General features: G+C 37.5%; 1 protein-coding gene across 1 annotated transcript in view; it reads right to left on the bottom strand.

The window, feature by feature from the left end:
* Positions 1-797: 797 nt before the first annotated feature.
* Positions 798-16452, bottom strand: part of plch2a (phospholipase C, eta 2a) — a 305581-nt gene continuing 289926 nt past the window's right edge. The window contains exons 19-22 of the mRNA XM_056463103.1: positions 15800-15946; positions 15255-15334; positions 8963-9293; positions 798-3330 (exon numbers count right to left, since the gene is read on the bottom strand). Coding sequence (XP_056319078.1) covers positions 1751-3330; positions 8963-9293; positions 15255-15334; positions 15800-15946 — 2138 coding nt within the window. The 3' untranslated portion in view covers positions 798-1750. The remainder of the gene's footprint in view (positions 3331-8962; positions 9294-15254; positions 15335-15799; positions 15947-16452) is intronic.

Below are 16452 nucleotides of genomic sequence, written 5' to 3'. Positions count from 1 at the left end.
TCTGTGTGCTTTTATTGTTTGCATGTGAAATGGCTGATCAATGAGAATTTTGTTTCGATGGGTCTGTATTGTAAAGCTGTATATAAATGTATCACTATATCAGTACACATTTAAATAAAATTATTAGAATATAAATGGAAAAAAGTTTAAATATAGATATATACAGTTGAAGTCAGAATAATTAGCCCCCACTGGTTTTTTTTCTTTCTCTTTTTTAAATATCTCCCAAATGATGTTTAACAGAGCAAAGCAAATTTCACAGTATGTCTGATAATATTTTTTCTTCTGGAGAAAGTCTTATTTGTTTTATTTCGGCTAGAATAAAAGCAGATTTAATTTTTTTAAAAACCATTTTAAGGTCAAAATGATTAGCCCCTTTAAGCTTTTTTTTTCTAATAGTCTACAGAATAAACCATCATTATATAATAACTTGCCTAATTACCCTAACCTGCCTAGTAATCCTAATTAAACTAGTTTAAAAATTAACCAGGTTTAAATGTCACTTTAAGCTGAATACTAGTATCTATAAAATATCTAGTCAAATATTAGTTACTGTCATCATGGCAAAGATAAAATAAATCAGTTAATAGAAATTATTTATTAAAACTATTATGTTTAGAAATGTGTTGAAAAAATCATCTCTCCATTAAAACGGAAATTGGGGAAAAAAAATAAACAGGGGGGCTAATAATTCTGACCAACTGTATATCTGCACGGCGTGGAAAGTGAAAGTAGTATTTGTTAAATTCAGATCCCAGAATACAGTAAGAAAACAGAGATTTTAATAGGTACAAATTTATTTCTTTAATTAAGTAGCATTCTTTAAAAAAGTAATAAAAGTAGTAGTATTAGTACTTAGGACAATGACATTGAACAACATCTACCCAACATCACACCTAGACTGTACATTTCTATATCATGAAAACTTTTCAAACATAAAATACAGTAGACTGAGCACAGAACGAACGTATAATACCATTTCAAATGGTAAACTACTGTACATAAAGTGAAGATATGCATTTTTTATTTCATTTATATGCACTGTATTTTATAGCTACATTTCAATAGTAAATAAATGATCTCAAGAACAAACCGAAAGATGTAATTAAATTATAAACAAAGAAAACGGAGCAATCATTAATCTTACTACTTAAAAATAGTTTCAAGGGACAATAAATTAACGTGACATACATTTCATGCTTGGTTACGAAATTTGTTCTCATATCATTAACAACACAGACAAAATGCATTTGTATTTGGCTGCAGACTAATAAACATTTTATTAAGAGAATATTTGTGAATCAGCAGTGCTTACTTTTTTTATTTAAATCTATTGCTGCACTAGGCTGCATCTTAAAAACAAAATCCAGTATCACAGATGCCACAGGCATAATCTACAGTAGTTTTAAGATGTTTTAGTTTCATAATAATTTCTATTCGCAACCTTGTATCTATTTTATACACTAAAAATCTTCAGATGTTCTCCTTTGGCTTTTTTTTCAACACACACATGCACATTTACAAATATTTTGTACAAACTAGCAAACCATTGCATCCAAGTTAAAATGTAAAGCTTAGCTTTTCATCCCTTTAAACAGCTCATTAAACATGATTAGAAGTACGAAACAAAATCTAAAATGGAAGGTGTAATACAGTAGGTGCACATAAGCGAAAGATGTCCGCTGAAGTATCCTTGTGATAGGTGGAGGGAGGCCATCTTTTGCTTTGTTCGCTCAACACACTCATCCCTTTATAGCCTGAGCATAAAGAAGACCTCATTGTCCGGGCTCAGTGGGCTTTGTTGGGGTGGTCCTGGTGGAAGCTGGCTTAAAAGATCCAGGCAAGTGCAGGGACTATGGGGTACACTACAAGCTCCTTCAGGGTTCCCACGCTCTTCGATGGGGCTCCCAGACATCCGGTTCATGCTTTGTAGCCTTTGCCTCTCCTGGGCCTGCCTGGCACGGTTAGCGATGTATCTTACTCGGCTCTGGCTCCGTGATGAACTCCTCCGCAACGGAGGCATCTCCTCTTCTTCCTGTCCTGCTTCTGAATCTGCATGGCACTGAGCAAAGTCCTTGCTGGTAAGAGGTTCCACGTCAGTGAGCCTCTTCAGCTGCTCTGTGAAATCATTCTGAGGTTTCCTCAGAGTTTTCCCATGTTGGCGACTTGGCCTCACGATGAAACTGCGGCTAATGCTGCGATACTTGCTCTCGAAGTTACAGATGATATCGTCTGAAGTGAGATCTCCCAGACTTTTGGACTTTGAGTCGCTGTCGATGTCTTTTGATGAAAGTGTAGTTGACTTCTTTGAGGCTGCAGAAGCAGCAAGTGTTGATGACTGCTTTAGGCCTTCAACGTACAACCTGCTCCATGTGTGTCGCCTCTGCATGGGTCGAATGGGGTCTTTATCGGCAGCCAGCGGTCTGGGTTGCAAATCGTCCTCTGGATTGCACATCTGGCCATCCCTCAGGTTGGGGTTGGACTTGCTCTTGCTGACAAGCGAGACGCCACATCCAGCAATGGTCGACCGATGGTTGTTGGTCAACGAAGCCTGATTGTCCGAATAATCCCGGGCTGTGCTAAGACAGGTAAGGCTCTTCCTGGAAAGGTTGGGCAAGGACAGATCAATCACAGTGTCATTGGACGAAATGCTGGAAGACGATGACACACTATCCCGATGGCTGCTGGGGTCAAGTTTGCTCCAGAGCCTGTCGTTTAAAGTTGCGTCAGTACAGACTTCTGGCACCACTGAAGGGCCGTCTGCCTTTTTCATTTGTCCTTCACTTTTGGACCTTCTCACAGGGGTCCTCAGTCCTGTTTGCATGCTTCGTCCAATATCTCTGTCAAACACTGCCTTCAATGCCTGAATCCTTTGAGAGCTCTGAATGGCAGTTGGTTCTTTTATAGCATCTATCTCTAGAGTCAGTCCTGTTTTAATTTTGCCAATGTTAGGATCGATGACTGTACTTTGTGCAACCTCTCCATCTGCCCGATCGGCCAAAGTGGGAAAAGTTGGCGTGTCGCATCCAATGTCAAGGTAATTTGTGGAAATTGATGAGTTTACGGGACTGTTCCCAGAATCCTTACCACTTGTAGATTGCGTTAGTGCAAATGACTTCAGGATGTCCTCGTTTTTTTTCACAGGGCTGAGAAATTCCCCGTTGGAAGATGTCGTTATTGCTGTGGATGGTGAAGACAAGGGACAATGCGGTGAGGTATCCACAGGACTTTGCGTTGAGGTCAAAGGGCTGTTCTCCTGAAAGTCCTCAGTGATGGATTCCAGACATGTGGCGTTCAGAGATGGAGCTGGACTGTGCACTTCAGAATTTTCTGAAAATACATGACAAGCAAATTCATTACATTCGGGTAGTTCAGTGATAATTAAAATACACAAAAATGCCACGGTCACACTGCACTTTTCATCGCATTGACTAGACTATTGCGCTAGACTGGAAATGTAAGCTCATGCAACAAGATTCAACATGTCGCTGCTTTCCAAAGACAGAGTTAGGTAAACTCTGACCTACGATATTGCATCATGTAAGACCAATAGAAACATGACTCTACAGAAATTTTTAATATGGAGTAATCTTTTGTTTTATCAGCAACAGCCGTATCACCCTGCAGCCAAAGATGGGTTTCTCACTGAAGCTAAGCAGGGCTGAGCCTGGTCAGTACCTGGATGGGAGACCACATGGGAAAACTAGGTTGCTGTTGGAAGTGGTGTTAGTGAGGCCAGCAGGGGGCACTCAACCTGTGGTCTGTGTGAGTCCTAATGCCCCAGTATAGTGAAAGGGACGCTTTAATGTTAGTGAGCATCGTCTTTCAGGTAAGATGTTAAACCGAGGTCCTGAATTGTAAAGAATAGGGGTGTAACCCTGGTGTCCTGGCCAAATTCCCACCATTGCCCTTTACCTATCATGGCCTTCCAATCATCCTCATTCAGCGAATTGGCTCTATCCCTTTCCCCCTATAGCTGGTGTGAGGTAAGCGCATCGGTGCAGTTGTTCTGTAGCTGCCATTGCATCATCCAAGTGGATGCTGCACACTGGTGGTGGTGTGGAGAGACCCCCCCTATGATTGTAAAGTGCTTTGGGTGTATATATATATACACACATAATAAATGCGCTATATAAATATGCATTACATTACATATCAGCGTTGCATCATCTTGATTTATTCCTCCTTTTTTTTCAGCACCTTCCGATAGAATTTCGCATGCCAAATTCTAGTGTGACCATGGCTTAGGATTCCCTAATATACATCATGGATGCCAAACAAAGCCAACAACATACAGCAAGTTAATTTTGCACATGAATGAAATACTGCAAATTGACACATAGCACATCTTGCAACAACAAAAAGTTAAATAAAATAAAGGTGAAGTGTGTAATTGGAGTAACACATTATCTTCATCGCTAGTTATTAACCACATTGGCCATAGATTAAAGAGACTGTTCAGCTAAAACTTGAAAATTCTGTCATCATTTACTTCCCTTTACACTCGTTTAAAACAGCTATGATTTTTTTTAGTAGAACACAAAACATAATGAATTCTGAAGCATGTTGGAATCCAAACAATTGATGGTAGCCATTTGTTTCCATGGTATGCTTTCCTACAATGAATACTGACAATTGTTGGATTCACAACGTTTTTCAAAATATCATCTTGTGTGTTAAACAGAAGAAAGAAACTCATACATCTTTATAACAACTCCAGGGTAAGTGAAGAATGACCAAATTTCAATAGCATTTATACAACGCAGGCTGTGTCTGAATATTTTTGGTAGACCTACAGAGTATACACTAATTAAGTGGCTTAAAGCTCTCTCAATATTGAACTTTCATCAAAAAACACACACTTCAGCTTTAGGCACAGTTGAACAAAACCAATCATTATGACACAAATAGGCTGCAAACATTTAACATGCTTAGTCCACCAAACTTTAGCATTAGAAGATAATAGAAAAACATAATAGAATGGTTTAAAAAAAAACATATCAAACGGAATGGTAAACACAAAAGTGCATGTACAAGAAAACACACTTTAATATACAAAAAAACAACAGATTACTTTTATTACTTGAGTTGAGTCCTTGAGTAAATGTCCCTCTCAGAGTGAAATGTGCTATTTATACACCAAAACTATCAAGTTTAGCTCAAATCGCATCTTTTTAATGCTCATTTTGTCACCTGCCAGACAAAATGTCCAAAAATGAATAACCAAAATCTTTCCTCAAGTAGCATTCAATAGCATGAGGACTTCGGAACAGACCACAATGGTAAATATGACTAAAATAAACACTGACACTTCCAACTTCAAACTACTACTGATTCTTTTACATGTATAGTAAAGTTATAGTGATACTTTATTTATACTAATAAAGAAAATTTGTTGTGGGCATACATATGAAGCTGTGTAACAGGTACTAAAAACACACACGATTCTGTAACTCATATTATAAATCATTGTATAATGACTACACTGCCTGACAAAAGTGTTGTCTTTGATCCCAGTTGTAAGAGCAACAAATAGTAACTTGACTTCAAGTTGATAATTTGGAAAAGTGGCAGAAGGTTGATTTTTCTGATGAATCATCTGTTGAACTGCATCCCAATCATCAGAAATACTGCAGAAGACCTATTGGAACCTGCATGGACCTAAGATTCTCATAGAATTCAGTCAAGTTTGGCGAAGAAAAAAATCATGGTTTGGGGTTACATTCAGTATGGTAGCGTGCGAGAGATCTGCAGAGTGGACATCAACATCAACATCCTGAAAAATCAAGACATTTGTGCTGCCCATTACATTACAAACCACAGGAGAGGGCAAATTCTTCAGCAGGATAGCGCTCCTTCTCATACTTCAGCCTCTACATCAAAGTTCCTGAAAGCAAAGAAAGTCAAGGCGGTCCAGGATTGGCCAGCCCAGTCACCAGAAATGAACATTATTGAGCATGTCTGGGAAAAGATGAAGGAGGAGGCATTGAAGATGAATCCAAAGAATCTTGATGAACTCTGGGAGTCCTGCAAGAACGCTTTCTTTGCTATTACAGATGACTTTATTAATCATTTATTTCAGGTATTGCAGAGATGTATGGATGCAGTCCTCCAAGCTCATGGGAGTCATGCACAATATTAATTATTTTTCCACTGCACCATGACTTTCTGATATTCTTTACTGTATATTGTTTCAGTTCAGTGACTAGGCTTTTGTCCAAGCAAAGTCAGATCTTACTGTCCTAATTAAATAATTAAAAATCAAGACATAATCATATTTTATTTAGGTAAAATAAGCGTAATCTAGACGCCTTTGCCTTTCAAATAAGCCACTTCTGATAGCAAATGATCAACTAGAAGTCAAGTTATTATTTGTTGTTCCTAAAACTTGGATAGGCGACAAGACTTTTGTCAGGTAGTGTATATAGCGCATCATTATGAAAAAGAAATACATTTAAAGTAAAAGAAAGACAAGCTTAAGCAAAAATGCTAATAAATCGTTTTACCTGGTAATTGGTCAGCCCCTCAGTTTTGCACTAAGGACAGAAAGCATGCAAGAAGGAAGGAACAAACAAGCATTTTAACAGGAGAAATGCAGAGTGAAACAGAAGGACTTTGTGTAAAGAGGAAGGAGATGGTGAAGTACATCAGGAAAATCATTCGAGCTTTGTTCTAATATAGATTTATAGACACAATAAAGCGTGTCAGCATAGGAAGGTTAATGTTTAAAGATCTAAACGGTGAGGACTAAGAAGGTTAGCACACAAGGAGCTGAGAATCTATGGCACCTTTAGGAATAGAAAAATGCAGCTAACACCCTCTCATTCATCAGTCATATGATGAATTCCCACTCCCCTAATACAGCAGTAGAACAACAGCTAGTCAATATTCCCAACCAGTGATTTCTAGAATGCGCCAAACATCTGGTTTGTGTCTGTTTGCTAAAGCACTTGGGACACATTCTAACTACTTACATAAGAGTCTTGTGACCCTCTCTGTCTTGTGACTGCAAGAAAACTTATATAACAAAATGTATAACTAGTAATGGTGCCAACACCTTATGTATTACACTTTAATGACTTCTTTACACATACAAAAAACAAAAACATATTTGATATATACAGTTGAAGGCAAACCTTTTAGCCTTCCTGTAAAAATATTTTAATTATTTCTGTATAATTTTTTTTCTATCATTTTGTTGGCATGAAAACATTTTTTTGAAACAAATTTTATGTCATTATTCTTATCGATCTTAATAAATTATTATTTTCAATTGGCTACAGAACAAACCACTGTTATCCAATAACTAGCCTAGTTACCCTAATAATAACCTAGTAATGCCCTTTAACCCTCTAGGGTCTGAGGTGATTTTGGGGCCCCTATGATGTCTTGACATGCCCTCACGTTTGTGCTTATTTCAGCTACTTATTACATAGTATTGGCCGACGTGTATTTTTTTGTCATCACACTGAATGGGCCTGAATAAGACTTTTGAGTAGCTAGTCTTGTAGGCTAGAATATTTACTTCTCAATTATGTAAAAATTATTCTCTTCTCTCGTTTAAAGAAAACATTACAATGATTTACATTTTGTAAAGTCTATTTTGGGTCACCATAATGTATGCGTGGAAGTGACAATGGTCAGGAATAATTCACACCTGGAGAAACAAAAGACACTCCCCCACTGGCTAATGTTCACCCATCAAGGGCATTGTGCGTCCAGCTGCAAAATTTAGCCCAAACTATTTGCTTGATGTATTACTTGCTGTATTATGACCATATAAACACTGTGGGTAAACAATGTATGTGCACTCATACAGCATGCACAAAAATACATTTGTAATGGTATAAAATGTGTTCGCAAAGTTGTGGTAACCTTGCAGCTCCATTTGGATGTCATTTTTGTTTTGGGACATTAAACTGAGGAACACAAGAACTAAGGTCAGATGGTGAGCAAAAGCACAATTCATAATATTTAGGGTTCTCTACAACATCAGGATCCTCAGTGACATCCCAGAGATCCTAATGAGATCCACATCATCCACAAGGTCTTTGCTGGGTATAAGTTGGGTTCCATCACAGACTACTAAAATCTATCCTACCGAGGCACTGGGACATCCTAAAAATGAAGATCAGTCTAACTACAAGCACCTTACCATCGAAAAACAAGGGGGATTTACTTCGGATCTCCTCCATTTTCTGGGCAAACAGGGCGTTCATCTCGCGCTGCAGTGTCCCCGCGGCCCGCTTTCGGTTCTCCATTCCTCGTGGTGGGAAGACGGTGGGGAGATCGAGACTTGCCAAACTGTCGCAACTGCTGGAGTCGCTGTCAGATAATCTGACAACTTCATTTACAGATCTGGTCATGTTGCAGTTGCTGCCATAGTTGGGTAGAGCAGGGTATTGTTGAAAAAGGCTCATTTTGGTGTCTGGAACTGGAGGAGGTGGGGTGGATGGGGACTGGAATAGTCTGCGTGGAACACTACATGAGCGAGCATTTCTGACATTGGGGTCTTCAGGGGGTGGAAGAGGTTGGGAAGCCAATGTTTGTCTGGCCTTTGCCCTTGATCTTGGTAAAGGTACGGGCTTTAGAAGAATTTGAGGCTCTGGTTTGGACTTTGAGTCAGGTTGGGCCAAGGCTTGTGGTTTGAGGATTGGTTCTGGTTGAACTTGTCTTGAAGTTGTTGGAGACCGAGATACCCTTTGAGGTCTAAGAGGAGGAGTAGTGGTCTGAGTAATCTTCCTATCTAAAATGGGACTCTCCTTGGAGCCAATTACACATTTTATGCAATTGGAAGTCATCCCAATCTTCCCAGTGCTGTTTATAGCAACGCGTGCAAAAACACCTGGCTTTTCATCCAGTGGATCCTGGAGACGCAACTTGTTGGCTCGCTTCAGAGGTTCACTCATCGCGCCCCTGTTTCGGTGAACATGGGGCTCAGAGTGAATGAAAGAACTCTTACCTTTTCTGTCATCAGGGTGAAGCTGCCCGTTGGTGCCTTGACCCCATGACTTTGCAGACGCAGTATCTCCATTGTGGTGGACAAGTGGCCCCTCTTCAGATTCCCGCTCCTCACTGGCGCCATCCGAGCTGCAATCTTTTGTGTCAATGGAGATCTCAGGGAAGCCCCTCTTGACTTTGGGTTGGCCCTTGGTGGGGGCACTAGCTGTGCGGCGCAGGAGGTGAGCACCGAAGGTACTCTTACGGTTGAGCAGAGCAGCAGCATGGCTGTCGAGAGATGCCTGCTTTGGGTTTCTGTGAAAGAGTCCTTTTATACCGCTGACTGCTCGAGCCTGCAATGGGATATAAGAAAAAATGGGTAGGCATGAATCTATAAGAGGACTAAAAGAATCACCTACATAAGATTGGGAAGCTACTTTTCCTCAATTCCCTTAAGTATTTTTTTTAAACTTATTGAATGTCAGTTCACCCAAAAATGAATATTCTGTTATTAATTACCTATTAAAAGGTCTTATTAAGTTCATTTTCAGTATACAAATTAAGACACTTCAGATGAAATCTGCGGGCTCTCTAACCCTCCATAGACAGCAAAAGATTTAATGCATTCAAAATCCAGAAAGGTACCAGTCTTTTCAGTTAAATCGGAATATTATCAAGCTATGAGAATACCTTTGTGCACACATAAAAATAAATTACTTCTTTTTATTTTTTACTTAGTCCGGGAGCAGCGCTGTCCTGAAGAGTTTAGCTCCAACTTGCTTCAACACACCTGCCAGTAAGTTTCTAATATGTCTACTAAGAGTTTGATTAGCTAATTCAGGTTTGTTTGATTAGGGTTGGAGGTAAACTCACCAGGACACTGGCCCTTAAGAACTGAGTTTGGACACTCATGGTATAGGGCATGGGCTCGAGAGCAATGTACACTGATGTATATGCCCCAAACACACGCATAAAACGTCCTTAGTTTGAAGCTATGCACAAGCACATCCAAGGTAACACGCCAGAGGTGCGGTCAAGTTGCCATCAATTTAGATGTGTTGAACTTAAACAAACAAATTAAATTTAGTAATGTTCAACTTAATTTATTTGTTTAAATTTAACCCAAATAAATTGTTTGCAACCACTTCCCTTAAAAAAAATGTGTAAATCCAATGAATCATTTTGTTTAGGGTCTGATATGTGCGCCCTATACTGACACTAAGAAGCAGAACTGTTGAATAAAGTAATTTTTTATTTGCACACAAAAGTATTCTCATAGCTTGATAATATACTGATTGAACCCCTGAAAGTATATGGTCTGTTTTCAGGATGTTTTCTTTTTCCATTTTTCGCTGCTGTCTTTGGAAGATGGGAGATCTTGGATTTCATCTAGAATATCTTAATTTGCATTCTGAAGATGAATGAATGTCTCAGGGGTTTGGACCGACCTGAGGGAGAGTGATTAATAACATAATTTTCATTTTTGTTTGACTTAACCCTTTAATTAAAAATAAATAAATAAAAAAAAACATTATTACTTGTTCAGTTAACAAAAATATACCCCAGTTATATCATTAAAGTTGCTGACAACATAAATTATTAGTTTTAATTTAAGAATCATTATGATAATTTGTCAATATTTATCCACCGACATGTATATTTAAACAATGATAAAGTATCATGCAAAAGTCTTAGACCACCAGTAGCTCTGGTGTTTAAGATGAGATTTAACAAAGAGACAAATTAAAAGTAAAAAAATAAAATAAAATAAGACAACTGCATACTGCCTCTATAATATTCAGGTTTGGATTCTGTGGGAGCCAGTCTATGACTCTTAGTGATATGCGCTATACAGTATACTCTTTCTGTCACCAAATATGATTTCAATGTTTAGGTGGAAACTAAAAAAATATATATGGTCATTTTACCACTACTAAAACAACAAATCTAAGACTTTTGCACAGTTTCTATACAGTTGAAGTCAGATTTATAAGCTCCCCTAAATTATTAGCCAAATTTTGTTCCCCATTTTCTGTTTAACGGAGAGAAGATTTTTTCAATAAGGTTAACTAGGGAGGTTAGGGTAATTAGTTATTGTATAATGATGGTTTGTTCTGTAGGCTATCGAAAAAATTATAATTTGACCTTAAAAGGGTTTTTAAAAACTAAAAACTGCTTTTATTCTAGTCGAAATATAAGAAATAAGACTTTCTCCAGAAGAAAAAATATTATCAGACATACTGTGAAAATTTCTTTGCTCTGTTAAACGTCATTTGGGAAAAATGAAAAAAATAATAAATAAATCAATAGGGGGCTAATAATTCTGACGTCAACTGTATGTGTTCAGTTCTGAGTTCTGTTCTAATATAATGTTGTAATGATATATTAAATATATTACCATTAGAAAGCCCAGCAATGAAATTTAAATAACCAAAGTTATCACAAATATAGCAGAATTTGGAATCAACAGACAAATGTGGGTGATCAACACACACCACTAAACACGAGGATGCAGACGATGTTGGGAATTTGTGGGGTGTAATGTTGATAACTGTGAAATGAGATTAAATGTCGAGTGAAAGGTGATAGGATAGTCATGTTCAACCATATCTGTTAGGAAAAATGACACTGGGTTATCTGCTCAAACAATAGAAGCAATGACTAGCTTGTCTGGAATAGAAAAGCAAGTTATAGAAATCATTATATTAAGCTAATAATTGTAAAAACAGACATTTTACCTGAAATAAAAAAATTAAAACTAGTCATTTGTTCGGTTTCTCTGCATAATACCCAGTGTCATTTCATGAACCATGTTCAAGTAGATCCATGTGAAACTTTAAAGTGCTGTCAAGCCATTAGATCTCCATCACATCGTCTCATGCATTTGTTTATGCTAATCGACATAATCACAGCATCCATCTCTTAAGACCATAAGATATATAAAAATGTACCTGCTAATCTCCAGCCCTCATAGTAGACCCTCATAGTCTCGGATAGGAATAGAGAGGACGTAACACACTTTTTAAACCAAAAATCAACGCATTTCTCTTTCGGACCGTACAGCTCGAGTGCAGCTCTCTTACTGTGAGCAAGGCAGCCGAATCCATATCATGGCCTTAAATGCCCTGAGTTAAGTGAAATAGGAGTGAACGCTGTCGCTTGCTATATTGACACTGACACTGGATCTGCTTTTTAGGGGTCAATGAGAATGCAGCCAAGGAAAGGAAGTCACAATTATGTCACAACTCATTTTGCATGAGTTGGCATGGTGAAAGCTAGCAAATGAATCAGGGCTTAGCCGCTCAACTGGAGGGGGTTTGCAGGGAGCATGCAGGGGGTGCTGATTGGGTCTCACTACACCTGAGTTTTGAACGAGGATCCTAAAAATTTCCTGCCTTTATAGACAGCTTTTGGACTAAGATGGGTGCACTGAAATAACAAACATAAGAGAAAGAGAAGTAAGAAAAAGAGCAAGAGGTAGAGGGGGGAGAAACAGACAAACTACACAAAGAACATTTGCTGTTGACGCTGAATGTTTAGGCCACAGATTATGGACAAAAGCGTGACATTAAAGCAGTGAGCAACATCATGAAGCACTTTGTATGAATATAATACAGACGTCATCCTTTATTTTTCATAGTAATTCTAGATATGTTTGATATGGACATATATAGTGTTTGATAATCTAACTTATGGCATGAAAAATACCTTGTAGACTCAGATCTGTATCACTCCTAATAAAATTGTTCACCACAATAAATTGCCAATTATACTAGTTTGTAGTTTCAGGATATGTTTTCTCAGTTTTAGAAAAAAATGGAGTTTTGGCTACAAGTTTAAAGTCAACATACAGTACATACATACACATATATATATCCAGCAAACAGTTTTGTATTTAATAGACGTCTAATAGGCATCTAAACATAGACAGCTTGGCTAAAAACAAGCAACCCGGGCTCATTCTGAAAACGTACCTCTACAGACGTTTCTGGAGACCGCGAAATACGTCCCGGCAGCACGATTTTCTGCAGTTTTTGTTTTCGAGAATCCACGAGAGGCCGTTGTGTACGCTTTTTGAGATCTCAAATTTCCCTCACGACTGCCATTTGTGCCTGCTGTTCTCGCGTAAACCCACCAGAGGCCGCTGTCGCCTGACTTTTGTTTCAGACATATTGACAGACTGAGCGATCGATCGACTGACCCACCCTCCCCCTTCCCTCAACCCAACCAATTTTATCAATTGACCCGCCCACCCACTTCACTAAACCTAACCAACACGTTTCAAAAGCAATACAAAGAAAAGAAAAGCCCTCGTCTGATTTTTTTTTTACCATGTTTTCAGATTTTATCACATTCTCATCCAGCTTTTTACTTGTTTGTTTTATTTTTTGGATTCTGTTTTTGTCTTACCCGCTTTCTGGAACCGCTCTTCACCAGACTTGAACCCCGTCGTCGTGGTCAACTCCTCTCTGCATCTCAAGTCCATCGATGTACATGGCGCGCTAACAGGACAAACTGGTTGCTGCCGAAAGGCAGTCCATACGGTAGTAAGCGGTCAGCTTGTAAGCGTGTCACACCGCCCCGTAACGTTCATTAAAAAAAATTAAACCTCTGGCTACGTAATTCGCGGTCTCCAGAAACGTCTATAGATCTACGTTTTCTGAATGTTTTTAGCCCAAACCTGGGCTGTCAGTGAAAATCTAATAGATGTCCAAGAATAGGCCAAAACTAGAGTCGATCAGACAGACTTTGTATGTGTAGTCATTCATTTCGGTTTATTTGATGACTAGTCTAGTTTTGGCCTATTCTTAGACTACTATTGGATTTTCACTGACAGCGCAAACTTAGCCTTGTTTTAGCCAGTTAGACATCTTTTAAAAACAAAAAATGTTTGCTGCCTTAATCCTTCGTGGTATAGCATATATATATATATATATATATATATATATATATATATATATATATATATATATATATATATATATATATATATATACACACACACATACGTATTCACACACACACATACATATATATATATATATATATATATATATATATATATATATATATATATATATATATATATATATATATATATATATATATATATATATATATATATATATATACACACACACAGTCTAGCTCGGTTAGGTACTTAGGTCCCATAATTAATTAAGTCACTGGACAACATTGGATTGTTCTGTAGCCAATAAAGATTAAGGGGCTAATAATATTACCTTATAAATTATGTATTTTTTATTTAAACTCTTTGTTCCAGCCAAACTAAAATAAGACTTCTTCAGAAAAAAATGTTTTAATACTGAATAATGTAAATTGCATTGCTCTCTTAAACATCACTAGGGAACCAAACGCAAACTTTATTACAAATAAAACCATTCACGTTATTTATTTAGGTCTACTGAGGTTGAGGATTAAAATACTGTGAAGAGTCTCTCTTTACTAATCATTTGTTAAAGAACAAAAACAAATAGAGAAACTAATTCAAATCAGACTAATTTGCTAGAATTATGCTTTTAAAGGGGACCTAATAGGCCTGTTTTTACAAGTTGTAAAATAACTCTCTGATGTCCCTAGAATGTAAAGTTTCAGCTCAAAATACCACACCAATAATGTTTAATAACCAATAACTCTATAAAACTGCCTATTTAAGGCTTTGATCCAAAATGCACCGTTTTGGTGACTGTCGCTTTAAATTCAACTGAGATTGTGCTCCCAGAGATCTTTTTAAATTAGGGCGGAGCTATAAACGTCTATGTGTCACTATATGTAACAGATTTAAAACTCTAATGACTAACAGCTGCTTCTCACTCAGAGCTGTTTATGCTAATGAGGAGGAGATTGTCAATAATGGGCGGGGCTTTCCCTCTGATGAAACGTACAAAGGGTGAATGCCAACCTATGTGTTTCTGCAGACTGTTTTTATTAAGTTTAATTATAAAAATCTGAATTAATTGATTTTTACCTTTAGAGGCTGGTTAAATTCACACAATGTTACCACACAACTGTGTTTAAACCCCTTATAAAAGTGATTTTTGCACAATAGATCCCCTTTAAATTAGGTTGAGAGTATGTTTTGTGTATGATTAATTGTTTTAAAAGTCTCTGCAACAAATATTTAAATTGCATATTGTAATAAGCTGTGTAACTCGTGATAACTAGAGTCAATATTTAGAAATGGAAGACTTTCCAGTCTTTTAATATGATTATAACCTTGTCCTGACTTGCAGATTAATATCAGATACAGCCCTTTGCATATAATGGCAACAAAGCAAGCATCTTTTGCTCACCTTACTGGTGATGTCATTCACTGCAACATGAACAAAAATAGAAGCTTCTTCCATGCCTTCCAAATACACATGGCGGTAACCTGAAAATGAGATACAAGCAGATATTCAGGAACTAAGCAATACTAAACTGTGCTAAAACACTTACAAAAATGGGTCCCACTTTTTATTATGTGGCCTTAACTTCCTTGTACTTGCATCAAAATCTAAATACAATGTATTTGCAGTGTTGATAATGTATTGCAGAACACTTCTGGTGCTCTTGAGGTGGGATACGGGTAAGGTTAGGTACAAGTTTGATGGTGTGGGTAGGTTTAATTGTTGCTTAAGGTGTAAGAATTGGTCAGCAGTTCAATTATACATGTTAATACAGAAATTATTTACAGATGCAATTACATGCTGGTATTTAATCAATCATAAGTATTTACAAAATAATAAGTACTCAGTGTAAGTACATATTAGTTAAGGCCACCTAATATAATGTGGAGCAAAAAATGCATAGGCCAGATAGATCAGTTGTGTTCTCTTATATAAAGGAAATGTGATACCAGGAATCATGCTGTTAAAGGCGATGGTCCTCTGACCAATGAAATCTTGGCCAATCGGATCATGATCCCACACCAGGAAGCGTATAAGAGCGTTCTCTGGCATGTGAAGAGTGAAGACGAGAGTTTCTTCCCACATAGGATTGAATCCTGAGAAAGAAAGAGAGAAGAGGAGGTGTGAGAAGGCCTAATTCATGGAGAAATTATATAATGCATGAGACTATTGGAGGTGTCAGAATGTTCATATTCACCTGCCAGTTACACTCAAACAAAATTACCTGCCCGACCTTCACAAAATAGGCCACTTAACTGAAATATCTCGCTACAGAGGGGATGAATAAATTAATCGAATGTTATTCTCCTGAAATTGTTCATTGTATTTAACACATTTAACCAGCAGATACAGAGTACGTCCAGAATATAAGAGTCTTTTAAAATAATCTGTACTGCATAACCTCTGGAGTCCCCCATGGCTCTATTCTTGGGACACTGTTGTTCTTGTTTTACATGTTGTTTTTAAGTGGCTACTATAAACAAATTCCATCTAAAATCATGCCAATTTCTGCCACTTCAAAATTGTGTCCCTTTCTGACACTTCCTGTTCCACGGTATACACAAATAAATAAATAAAAAATAAATAAATAAATAAATAGAGC

The sequence above is a fragment of the Danio aesculapii genome, chromosome 8, assembly GCF_903798145.1.
Source record: "Danio aesculapii chromosome 8, fDanAes4.1, whole genome shotgun sequence".
NCBI lineage: Eukaryota > Metazoa > Chordata > Actinopteri > Cypriniformes > Danionidae > Danio > Danio aesculapii.
The sequence above is the reverse complement of the archived record's forward strand: the minus strand, read 5'-3'. Positions and strand labels throughout refer to the sequence as shown.